This window comes from Chaetomium fimeti (assembly GCF_033439085.1).
Source record: "Chaetomium fimeti strain CBS 168.71 chromosome Unknown B0H64scaffold_2, whole genome shotgun sequence".
NCBI classification, from domain to species: domain Eukaryota; kingdom Fungi; phylum Ascomycota; class Sordariomycetes; order Sordariales; family Chaetomiaceae; genus Chaetomium; species Chaetomium fimeti.
Window position 1 is genome coordinate 1,805,483 of NW_026944330.1, and position 11,767 is coordinate 1,817,249.

Here is an 11,767-nt window from a genome sequence, read left to right on the forward strand (position 1 = left end):
GTGCCCGAGGTATGCACCGAATTGCAGAAGAAGTGGAGCGTGGATCACCTGCCTGATCCGTTTAGCTACTGGTACGGCACCGCGCAGGGTTAGGACTTTGAGCGGTACGAACAGGAGCAGCGCGCCATTCCGGGAACATGTTGCGCACCATCTACACGCGTCTCGTGCAGGAGAAGAGGGTGATGCGGCTAAGCGAAGGGCTGACTAGCGACGAGGTTGTTGAAGGCCCCGCAGCCTGATCTTATGGTAATATTAGCTCAACTGTGCGTTTATGCGTTCTCTACTTGTTTCTGGATTGTGGGCCTGAGTTGCGATTGCTGTGTTACCCGCTAAACGCCGCCTTTCCATTCACTCCCACCCCCCCGTAATCTATTTACTGTCCTAGCCCCCCACTTCCTTTGACTCATGGGCAGCCTTCCTAGTCATGGGAGTATCTGGTGCCAGCGGAGCGTGGATGGGTTGGAAGGAAGGGGGGCTCGGTGTTCGCTAAGGGGACGGGATGACGGTAGGTGACAGGGGTAGGAAGTGTTCAAGAGTTAATGTGGTACAAAGCATAGGCAGGTAGGCAAGGTCATTAACCTTGAAGCAGCATTATTGCCTCTTCCTCCCCCCCCCACACCGCCCCCTTCCTATTGCAGACCGCAAGCGAAGATGTTCAGATGAAGTGGGTTCATTCTTGGTCTCTGCTCGTGCTACACTTGTGGATCGGGGCCGACCCTTCCTGTTGACCGAGCAAAGGCTGGGTACAGCTCGGCAGGATACAACTTCTCTAGATTTGTATCACCCAACAACAGTCTTATGGGGGGTGGCTCGCTGGTTACGAAGTACTTCCCGTGAGTGACACAGATGGGACCAAGACAAGAATCAAAGTCACACACCAACCATGTGCTGACAGTGCTGTGATTGCCGTCCTACGCAGCCACGCTTCCCCACGTCTGTTGGGCGGCTTGGGCCCACCACGACGAATATTTGAATAAGGGAGTTGCCGTCTCGTTACTTTTTGTGGTCAAGGTCGCGTCTGATGCAGTCTTCCCTGTTACCATAAGCCCCAATGAGGAGGCTTGGCCTTTCAGAACAACCCCAGTAGACCCCCCCAGTCACCCCCTAATACCCCTCACCAGGTTCACTCCGCTCGCAGTCAGCTGCACTTCGGCCGATCTCAAACACAAAAGTGGCACCCTCGTGATCACAAAACCACCGAGTCCGACTCCGCGCCCGCAGCAACCTCCATCCGTTGTACTTCTCACCAGTGAATCGAGCCAACCGCACTTGGAAGGTCAGAACCAACTTGAGCCTACCAGCTGTCTGTTCCATTCACTCGGCACTGTCATTACTGCATTACTGCATCACTGCATCACTACACTGTTCAGACGAACAGCCCCGAAAAGGAGGGACCCTGTTGTGAAGTGCGGAGATCTATCATCGCTAAAAAGTCTACGCCTTCCTACTAGTCATCATGGCTTTCCTTTCTGATGACATCCTCGATCATCTCGCAAGTTTCCTTTCTCCGGGAATATCCTTAAACATCACCTATCCTACCGATCTTTGGTATCATTTCACACACAAGATTACCACCATGTATTTTCTTGAGTTCTTTCTCTTGTTGTTCGGTCTGCTGTCGGCACAAGGCAAAGCCGCAGCACCATACGAGCTTCGTCCGCCTCCTCTAGACACCCCGTGGACCGAGAAGGTCGGAACCCAACCTTGGCCGCAGTACCCTCGCCCTCAGCTTCGCCGCGATGTCTGGCAGTCACTCAACGGGATCTGGACCTACCAGCCCGCCCAAGGAGCCGCTGATGTCACCAGCCTTCCGGCTTTACCTCTGGAGAAGGAGACTCTGATCCCGTCATGCATCGAGAGCGGCATTTCCGGCATCATGGACATGAGCTTCAGCGTCACTCACATGTGGTTCGGTACCAATTTCACCGTCCCGCCGCGCTGGGCCGAATCCGGTCGCCGAGTCATGCTCAACTTCGAGGCGGTTGACTATGAGGCCACTGTTCATGTCAACGGCGCCAAGGTCGGTTTCAACCGCGGCGGCTACTCGCGGTTCTCACTCGATATCACGGAAAACATTGTCTCGGGCAGTGTCAACGAGTTGTACGTATTCGCTAATGTTGGACTGTGAATGTAAAGTAAACTTACCTTATCTCAGGCATGTCTTCGTCTTTGACCCAACGGACGATCAGTCCATCCCTCAAGGCAAGCAGACGAAGCGGCTATCGCACATCTTTTATACACCCTGCTCGGGCATCTGGCAGACCGTGTGGCTTGAGAGTGTGCCCGAAAACTTCATCTCGACCCTTGACCTGTCAGCAGATATGAACGGCAAGGGTAAGTTAAGCCTCCATTGTCTGAGACGATCCCATTTCTAACATCAGGGTAGTTACTGCTACTGTCCATAGCCAGACAAAGGATGCGACTCCTATTGAGATCTCCGTGGCAGGTCCGCACGGTGATGTGGTGGCAACTCACCAACACGTATCAGACCGGGCTTTCACCTTCCAAGTTGACTCGCCGAAGTTGTGGACTCCAGACTCGCCGACCCTCTATAACGTTACTGTCACCATGGGGAAGGATGAAGTCCGGAGCTACACTGGCTTCCGCACCATCGCCTCCGGCGTCGTCAACGGCGTACAACGTCCCCTCCTCAACGACAAGTTTGTCTTCATGTTCGGTCCCCTCGACCAGGGATACTGGCCGGATGGCATCCACACACCCCCGACGCTGGAAGCCATGGTGTACGACCTGGAGGTTATCAAGGACCTCGGCATGAACATGGGTAAGTCAAACCACTACCCTTCTGTCCAAGCCACGCCCAGTAAACTTTGTAAACCACAACGCTAACATAACCCAGTCAGGAAACACATCAAGATTGAGCCAGACCTTTTCTACGAAGCCTGCGACCGCCTTGGCCTGCTCGTAATCCAAGACATGCCCTCGATGCGGGTGCACACCAACGCCAGGCCGACGGATGCGGAACAGAAGGAGTTCCAGCGCCAGCTCGAGATCATGGTGAACGAGCACAAGAGCTACCCGAGCGTCGTAACCTGGGTCATCTACAACGAGGGATGGGGCCAGATCACCGACTACCACCCGGAGTTTGCCCTGACCGACCGTGTCCGCGAGCTGGACCCGACCAGGCTGATCGATGCGGTCACTGGTTGGCACGACCACGGAGCAGGTGACTTTTCGGTACGTGATTTCCAGCCCCGAGTACAAACAACAAACAAAGACTGACTAGACTACCAGGACAACCACAAGTACGCCGAGCCCCAATGCGGCACCCCCTTCTTCTCGCAGCCCTCCTCGCCCTACGACCCCAGCCGCATCGGCTTCCAAGGCGAATTCGGCGGCATCGGCCTCCGTCCCGCCGACGAGAAGTACGTTAACCCCCCGTTTTCCCTCCCCTTTTAACCCACCCCAACAACAACCACCAACCACAGATACTAACCCCCCCTTTTTTCAAAAAAACAGCCTCTGGCCCATCCAACGCGCCGTCGACGCGATCAACCAGACCTACGAGATCCACTCCGGGCCGGAGTCGTTCCACTACCGGGCGCACGTGCTGCTCACGCAGCTGCGCGAGCAGGTGGAGCGGTACGCGTGCAGCGGGGCCGTCTACACGCAGACGACCGACGTCGAGGGCGAGGTCAACGGCCTGCTGACCATGGACCGGCGCGTGCGGCGCGTGGATGCCGAGATGTGGAGGCGGGATATCAGGGCGCTGTATGAGGCCGCGGAGAAGAGGGCTTAGGTGGTTCCTGATTCTTACGTGCCTGTATAGGTAGGTAAAGGGGGTTATTGTTGTTGGTGGTGGTTGGTTTGGTTTGGTTGGTGCTTGGCAGCTTGGCTTTGCTGTTTGTTGTTTGGGTTGGGTCTGGTTGGGTCTGGTTGGGTTTGGTTTGGTGGATTTGGTACTACCTCGGTCACTTCTCGTAGTCTAGCGATATGATATGAACATCTCTCGTGCACTGCATAAACTGATGCCCCTTCCCGAGCCATCCTCCCGCGATGTTGACTTGACGGTTGTTTCCGCTATCTCATTTGCTGGTGTTACTAGTCAGTTGACGTGAAGCTGTGTGACCAACCGCCAAGCAGCACTTGTCTCTCGCCTTTCCCGAGATAGGAAGGTGTGTTTACCCCATTGCCCTCATCACCCTGCATTATGCTTTTGCATTCCTCGTTGGTGGGTTCCTTTGCGCACCTCGACGTCATCGGGTCAGACTTGATGCGAGACAGCTGGATCATGGTCAGCTGTTGTGCGTCCGTTGCATGACACGGGTCACCGTCGTGCACTTCTTTTCTTCCCTTCCCCGGGGTTACACCGCAGGGCAACACGTCGGGAAGGGACCTGTCTCCTGGCAGTGCCGGAGCAGTGGAACAGTGTACATCAACGTGGCTATGCGGCGGGACGTGGTGTAGACGGGACGGTTTTGGTGTGTGGACTGGTTAAGTTCTTTGGCGCGCATGCCGCGGACTTTGGGACCTTGGATCGTGTGATGTGCGGGGTATCATGGCCGTTGTCACGTTGGTGATGCTGGATTGGTTTGAGCATTTAGATTGTGAGGTGTCAAGGTCAGGTCGAGAATTAGAAGTTTGGAGTTGTGTAAGGGTGGCGGCTGAAAAGGCTATTATAAATAGTTATCCCGGTGAGACGGAGAGAGGGGCTTAGGAGGAAGCGACCAGGTTGATCCAGCGTCCCTCTACCTAGGTAGGCAGCTTGCGGTAGCTAGCTCGTAGTTGATCGAGCTTCGGGAGAAGCTGACCAGCAGCGTAAACTATCAAACGTTATTGCCCGCTCAGTCCTTCTACTCGGGGCTCACTTCAAGTGTCGTTCACTCAACGCCGATCGTTGTACATCAGCCGGAGGTGGAGCAGCATCAAGCAAAACAAGATGTCTTTATCCGCTCGACGGCCCACAACAACGCAACCCACCTCTACTCCTCTGTGGCGCAATTGGCTAGCGCGTCTGACTGTTAATCAGGAGGTTGGAAGTTCGAGCCTTCCCGGAGGAGACGGTGAAAGAGTTGCTATTTTGATGCAGCTTCGCTTTCTTTTTGGGCTTTCCAGGGGCTGATGCTGCGGGCTGGCGTTGAGGAGCAGCGGTGCCGTCTCCTGGAACTCAGTCACATCTTGGCGGTGGTTGACGGATGGGTTGAATACGGCGGAATTGACGCGTTGCGAAGGCCGGCTTGACGGGATAACAAGGGGTGGAAGCAAAGAAAAATTTGAATGGTTGAAGGGGGTAATCAAGGGGCAACCAGAGCGGCTCAAGAACAGCTGTAGACGAAGTGATACGATTACCAGACCTCCTGACCGCCACGGAAAGTCTAGCACCACGGCAGCCTTCCCCTTTGGAACGGTTACGGCCGCCTGCACCTCCACAAAAACCGAGCCCTTTGGATAATTTAGAACCGTCTCCCTAGGACGGCTCTTAGCCGCCTGGTGTACCCTCTTCACCGCCAGGGACTCTAGGAAGCTCAGAACTGTGCCTACGGACGGACGGCTTATCCACTCTGTTAGTCGAGAATTCGAGTGCCTTTCGAAGGCAGTAGGCTTGCGTTTTGATGTGTTCTAATATCTAAGTGACAGGTAATTCATCGTGCGGTATCCGACTCATGGGTAGTAGACTTTAGCTATGCGCGAAATTTGAGTCAGTTTTGCTATCCATTACAACCGAGAACATGAAAGGTTGAACGAACGGCCAGTGTATGGCTTGTACAACTAACACAGGGAGCTACCCACATTATAGTTGTACATTGCGGTCCGTAAGGATCACCTGCCGTCATAATGCAATGGATCGAGAGATTTGACGAGTGGGTTGGAGTGTGGGTTCACGGGCCCACGCTGATAACATCAAATTTGGAACGTGGAGTCGGCGAGCCGTCAGTTCCGTGTTAATGCTGGCCTTTGAAGGCTCCTGCAACTTCTTATGCTGGCTCGGCACTGCTTAACCGCTCTGCCCCTTGCTGTTGTTATCTTCCGAGTTCCACTTGGTAGCAGCCCAAGGGCCCCCTACCTCCCTGGGCTCACTTTATTACCTATGCAGTTTACCTACGAGGTTTCCAGGTTGACACCTTATCAGCTCTCACAGTGCAACTCCTCTTTCCCACAAAAGAGTCGTCCGAGTCAGTCACGTCCATCTTCCATGGAATTCTGATGGATGATCCCGAACTCGCCGAGGGTTTCCACAGGTTTATTCTATTAAATACCGTCTCGCGCCCAGCGGGAGCAGAGACAGTCCATTTCAGCTTCAAGCCAAGCTTCTCAACTGTTCCCACGCCTCTATAATTACAACCTCCATTTAGTCTGACGTCACAACAGAGATGGGATGAAATCACCTCCGATGTCCACTCCCCCGCTCGAGGCCTGGGAGAGAGACTTACGTCCCATGGAATGGAATTATTGAAGGGTATCTGAATCTGGGAACCTTAAAGGGTGTAGACAGAAGCCCAGAGGCTTCCAGCGTTGTAAGTGCAAGCCCGCGGTCATGTTAGCGTCAGAGTGACGTTCCGTGCCGTAGCAAATCAGCTTGTTTAGCACTTCCTCTTGTCCTTTATCCACCCTGCTCGGGTAATGGGATGCCGGGGGAGCTTCCACCCCTAGGGTCCTTCGAACTGAGCAAAGATCGAGGCATTGTTCTTGACGACTGGGTGTGGCCTTCTCGGTGCTACTATCCTTGACTGAACACGCGAAGGACAGACATTTTCTGCTTTGAACCCTGGAGACCTTGGATTCTCAATGCTGGTGAAAGTACCTAGTAAGAGACGGGTTCAGGGGGGTGGGGAAGATGTAACGACATCTGGAACCGTTTGATATTGCGTGGTCAATGGGGGTACAAGGGGATGACAGGCGTGGGGGATGTTACGTACTAATAGGTCTTCCCGACAGCTGGTTCCATAAGTTTGAATCATGAGTTTGTTTGCAAGCGAACCCATGGGTTCGACGACTCCTAACCCAGGGCAGTCCGGGGCTGTTACAAAATCCCGAAGGCGGGATCATACTCCTCGTCCATGAGATAATCATTCGAATGCGCCCGGTCCTCGATGCAGAGCCTTGCAAACGCTTCAGCCAATACGTCTTGCTCAACATCGATGTTTAGGCGTCGTATCCCCAGCATGACTGCCTCGAGGGAGACTTGGAACTGAATTTTGGCATCTCCATGTTTCGTCTTGATGGCCGTCGCGAGAGAATAGTCGCTGCGGTAGTATTTCGTCAAGGCCCAGGCGAAAGGGTGCAACATGCCCGTTTTTGGCATGTTGCCTCGTAGGTTTAGCTTCTTTTTGGCTTGGACCTGGCGGTTATCCCGCCAGTGCTGCTTGTGGCTTCCGGCGCCGTGTCCCCTTTGACTCGGGCGTTGTTGCACAACCATATTATCGGTTATTAGTTGACCGAGCGAAAGAGGACCGAGGTGGGAAAGGACGACGGGCGAGAAAAAGGGTCGCGAGTTGGAGGAGAGGCGATGGATGGGGGCACTCCGAATCGGCTGAAACGACACAAACGTACGCCGGTTGATCCGTGGCGGTCTTTGTAGTGAGGGGTTGGATCTCGCTTTGCAGATTCATAACCAGATCCGTAAGTTGATGGAGCTGTGTCTGTTGGTCGCGGAGTGTCACTGCGTTCTCTGTCTGTCGGGGTTGGTATCGAACTATCACAAAATGCTGGAAGTGTCAAGGGATTAAAGAAAACGTACACACAGAAAGGAACGGGTGGGGAGTTTCTGTGAGTTGATGATTGTCAACATGTAAGCCTTTGGGGATGCTCATGGAAAACGAGTCGGAGTCGTGGGAGTTGCGGCGTGGTTTCGTGTTTTTCGTGTTTGCCCGTTCAGCCTTGTGTTGATAAAAAAAAAAACACCCTATCGGAGGTCTACTTGTTCGGCATGAACATCATCGCGCCGGCTGCAACGCGTTGGGACCGAAAGCACAAACCTCGCGGGCTGGTGACAAGTGATCGTATGGCGCCGGGCCGGCGTGAATGTCACTTGCCAGACGACACAGGAATATAGACTTTCTTAGCGCTGTTCCATATCAACAAAATTGGAGAGCAGAAGGTGCCGGTTAGCTTAGTGCTCTGGCTTTGTCAACGCATCTATGGCCGGGCACTCGAGGCAGCTTTTTCACTGTTAACAATCCCAGAGGCTGATGGTTCGAATTTCAGCACGCAAGTCTCGGCACCCCCCGGCCTATTCATGACTCGTCATGTCGCCTCCGAAAGTGCATTACCGCCTTTGCGGACTGGGAAGGAGGCTATCAAGCTTCTGGACCGTGACCACAGTCAAATAGCTATCTTGGGTGCAGATATGCCGGCAATAACAGACCGCTGATGGCCTGAATGGTATGGGCAACGCTCACAGCCTTCCAATCTCCAAGTGTAGCTACACTCTTCTTTGTTGCTTTCCTCCCCGAGTTTTGTCTTTAGAGGTATAAAGTCTCCGACTCTATTTGTACAATGACAGGTTTAACTTAGGTAGCTTAGACAGTCTTATTATTGAATATACTAACATTGTATTTACCTCCTTTCTACTTTCTCATATAGATGATAATAATTAATGTAATGCAGAACATGGTGTTGCACCCCCCGGGAATGGCGTCCTTCCTAATCGGGTATAGCGCTCCGCCAGATGCCAGACCTACATACTCGCACGGCCCAGCAGCGCCGGCAGCTTAAATAGAGCCCCTCATCTCCAACGTCCCTTTCTTATACTCTCGACTTCTCCCTCGCTCTTTGCTTTACTCGGTTGCTGCCTCCTCTCCTCGTCCTCATTTCGCCAAGCTAGACGTGTCCCCCTTGTCTTTCCCTCTTTCCGGCGCCTCGACAACCTGTATATCGTCTCGTACAGTACTTACGCTTTTTAACAACTATTTCTCTGAGCCCTACTCCTTACCGTTTATCGATTAAGGCCTTCTAGCTTTAGGATAGCGGTTGTGTATATAATAGCTCGGTGAGAGGTTGCCTTATAATTAGTAGTCCGGTAGCAGAACGATAAAGAGAAAGGGGAGGTAGCTTATATAGTAGGTTATAGGAAAGAGAGATAACGTACCTATATTATAGTAGTTAAGCTGATCTAGGTAAATTTCAGCGATACTATAGATTATATAGTATCTAAGCTAGGGCTATAAATCCCTTATAATATAATATTCTATTAGTACTTGTGACGAACCTGTCTCTGGACCCGTCCTGTTAGGGTTCAGTATCGGTCGAAGGTATTCTCTCAAGGGTGCTTAGGTTCGGTGCAGCCAAAGGGTGCACAACAAAGACTTGTCTCAACAGTAGGCTCTCGAGCTTGTAGCGAACTGTAGTTGTGATTGCTAACTGGAGAACTCCCAGAGCTCTCCAGAACGAGTGACTATATACTATCTAAGTCTTGAGGTATCTCCGTACCTTGCTCTGTATGCTCCGTGCCAGAGCACCCAGAGCGTCGTGCTCTCCCTGCTCTGTGCCAGAGCACCCAGAGCGTAGCGTGCTCTGTCGTGCCAAGAGCAGAGCACCCAGCTGGCCGCCGGTGATTGGCTCGGGGCGGCCCGCGCCCCGTGGTGGCATGTCTCCAGCACGCCCCTCGTTGGCTGTTCGTGACACGATGCCCCTCCCTGTTGGTCTTCGTCCCGAAGACCACGCGCTTCTTTCCGTCCCCGAAATAGATCCAACAATTTCCTACTCTGTCCGTGGTGAGTCTTCTCCTTCACCTTCTTTTCGTCATGTCGCGCGTTCGCAAGCGCAACAGTACTGACCGCCGTCATGATCAGGTCGCCTGTGCCGACGCATTTGGCTCCGTCATGTCTACTTGCTCGTACTGCCGTAAAAAGAAATTAACCTGCACCGCGGCGGACAACGCTTCCAAGTGTCGCCCGTGTCTTGCTGCGAACCGCACTCGTTGTGACGTTCACGGGGCAGATCGTGAGTCCCCCCTTGCCTCGTCAAGTGTCTTCTAACATGGTAGTGCGTGTCTTCATCGAACGGAAACGTCAACTGGACAGTGAGCGCCAAGCGACCCTGAGCAAGCTTCTCCGCTTGGAGCGACAGTCCCGCGCCCTTGAGGAAGAGGCCTTGGAGGCGTTCCGTCGCGAGTCGGAGCTTCTGGACGAGGAGGAGGAGAAAGAGCGACGGGACGCTGAGTCATCCCGGGCGGTGGCCTCCTCGGTTCCCGTCCTGTCCCCTGACGGCACTTCCCTGGTGCCCTCCTGGCCGCAAGGGTCCGCCCTTCCTGTCGACTCTTTTCCTAGCGCCTCATCCGACGATTTCCTCGCCGGGTTTGACTTGTCCGTGGGGTTTCCTTTGGTCGATCCGGGTTCCTCTGGTGGAACTCCTGAAGTTTCTCGGGGCAGTTGGGATTCGTAGCTGGTTGCCATGAATTGTCTTCTGGGCCAAAATCCAGCCATTTAACCAAATACTCCAACTGTCCTTTCGTGATGCGTGAGTCTAGGACTTCCTCAACGTCCCATTCTTTTTCTTCGTCCTCCGCCTCGGCGTCCTTGTCGAGTCGCGCGTTCTCCGGCGCTGGTTCTAGAAGTGAGATGTGGAAAACGTTGGTCCGTAGTCGCATTGTCGAGGGCAACGCGAGAGCGTAATTGTTCTCCGAAATCTTTTTGTCGATCTTGAACGGTCCGACTTTGCGAAAGTCGAGCTTCCTGCTTGGTCGCTTCGTGCGAAGATTTCGAGAAATGAGGTAAACTTTGCCCCCCTCTTCTAGGCGAGGTCCCTCGAGCCTGTTTCTGTCGTAGAACTTCTTCATCCGTGTTCGTACGAATTCGAGTTCTTCCTTGAGCATCGCGTGCAGCGAGCTCATTTTGTCGGCTTTGACTGCCGCTCTGGGCACCGAAACCTCGGGCCCTTGTCGCAAATCTGCTTCGTAGCCGTAATTCGCGAAGAATGGTGTGACCTTCGTGGTCTCCGTGACGGTGGTGTTGTAGGCGAGTTGTGCCGTTGGCAACAGCTCGACCCAGTCATCCTGCTGGAAATTGACGTACAACCGTAGGTATTGTTCGACAACCTGGTTGAGTCGTTCCGTCTGTCCGTCCGTCTGTGGGTGGTAAGCGGTTGAGAGCTTACTTTTCGTACCCAGTCTCGTCATCAGAGCCTGCCAAAACTTTGATGCGAACTTGGTGTCTCTGTCCGTGATCCATTCCTCTGGCCATCCGTGGACCGAGGTTATGTTGCGATAGATCACGTCTGCGAGTTGTTCTGCTGACCATGTTTCCTTGTAAGGGAGGAAGTAACTCCACTTGGTGAGTCTGTCCACCATCGTGAGGATGCTGTCGTATTCCACTCCCGTTACTGAGTCCTTGGATATCGGCAGCTTGGTGATAAAGTCCATCGTCACCGAGCTCCATGGTCGTTCTGCAACTGGCAATGGCTGTAGTAGCCCGTACGGCTTGTGTCGTCCTGGTTTGCTTCGCTTGCAGAGGTCGCATTCCGCCCGGACCCCTTCTGCCGTCTGCTTGATTCCTGGGAAGTCGTAGTTCTGCTTGACTTTCGCAATTGTCTTGCCAATTCCCATGTGTCCTCCGAGTCTTGACTCGTGGATCTTTCGAATGAGCTCCTTTTGGTCACCAGGCCTGACGTAGGCCTTGTCGTGGTACCAGAGTCTCGTCCCTTCAAGTCGCAATCCTGCAATCTTGGATTCTGGCTCTTCTTGCCATGCATCGCGCTGATCGTCCGCGATGATCCCTTGGAAGTCTCGTTCCAATCTTTGTTCTCTGAAGGCCGCACAGCATTCTACAAACGGTTGCAGAGGCCTGGCTTCGGGATCTTCCGACTGTTGCTG

At 53.5% G+C, this 11,767-nt stretch overlaps 1 protein-coding gene and 1 non-coding gene across 2 annotated transcripts; both read left to right on the top strand.

The window, feature by feature from the left end:
* Nucleotides 1-1,576: 1,576 nt before the first annotated feature.
* On the top strand, nucleotides 1,577-3,757 carry B0H64DRAFT_371174 (glycoside hydrolase superfamily; the record flags this gene model as incomplete). Its single annotated transcript, XM_062802134.1, has 6 exons — nucleotides 1,577-2,100; nucleotides 2,156-2,334; nucleotides 2,387-2,782; nucleotides 2,858-3,195; nucleotides 3,253-3,383; nucleotides 3,478-3,757. 6 exons carry the CDS (start codon nucleotides 1,577-1,579, stop codon nucleotides 3,755-3,757), a joined length of 1,848 nt encoding a protein of 615 aa, XP_062662238.1.
* A 1,187-nt stretch (nucleotides 3,758-4,944) lies between these two features.
* B0H64DRAFT_t22 lies at nucleotides 4,945-5,018 on the top strand. The gene has a single exon. It is a non-coding gene; the product is annotated as a tRNA-Asn (tRNA).
* The last annotated feature ends 6,749 nt before the right edge of the window (nucleotides 5,019-11,767 follow it).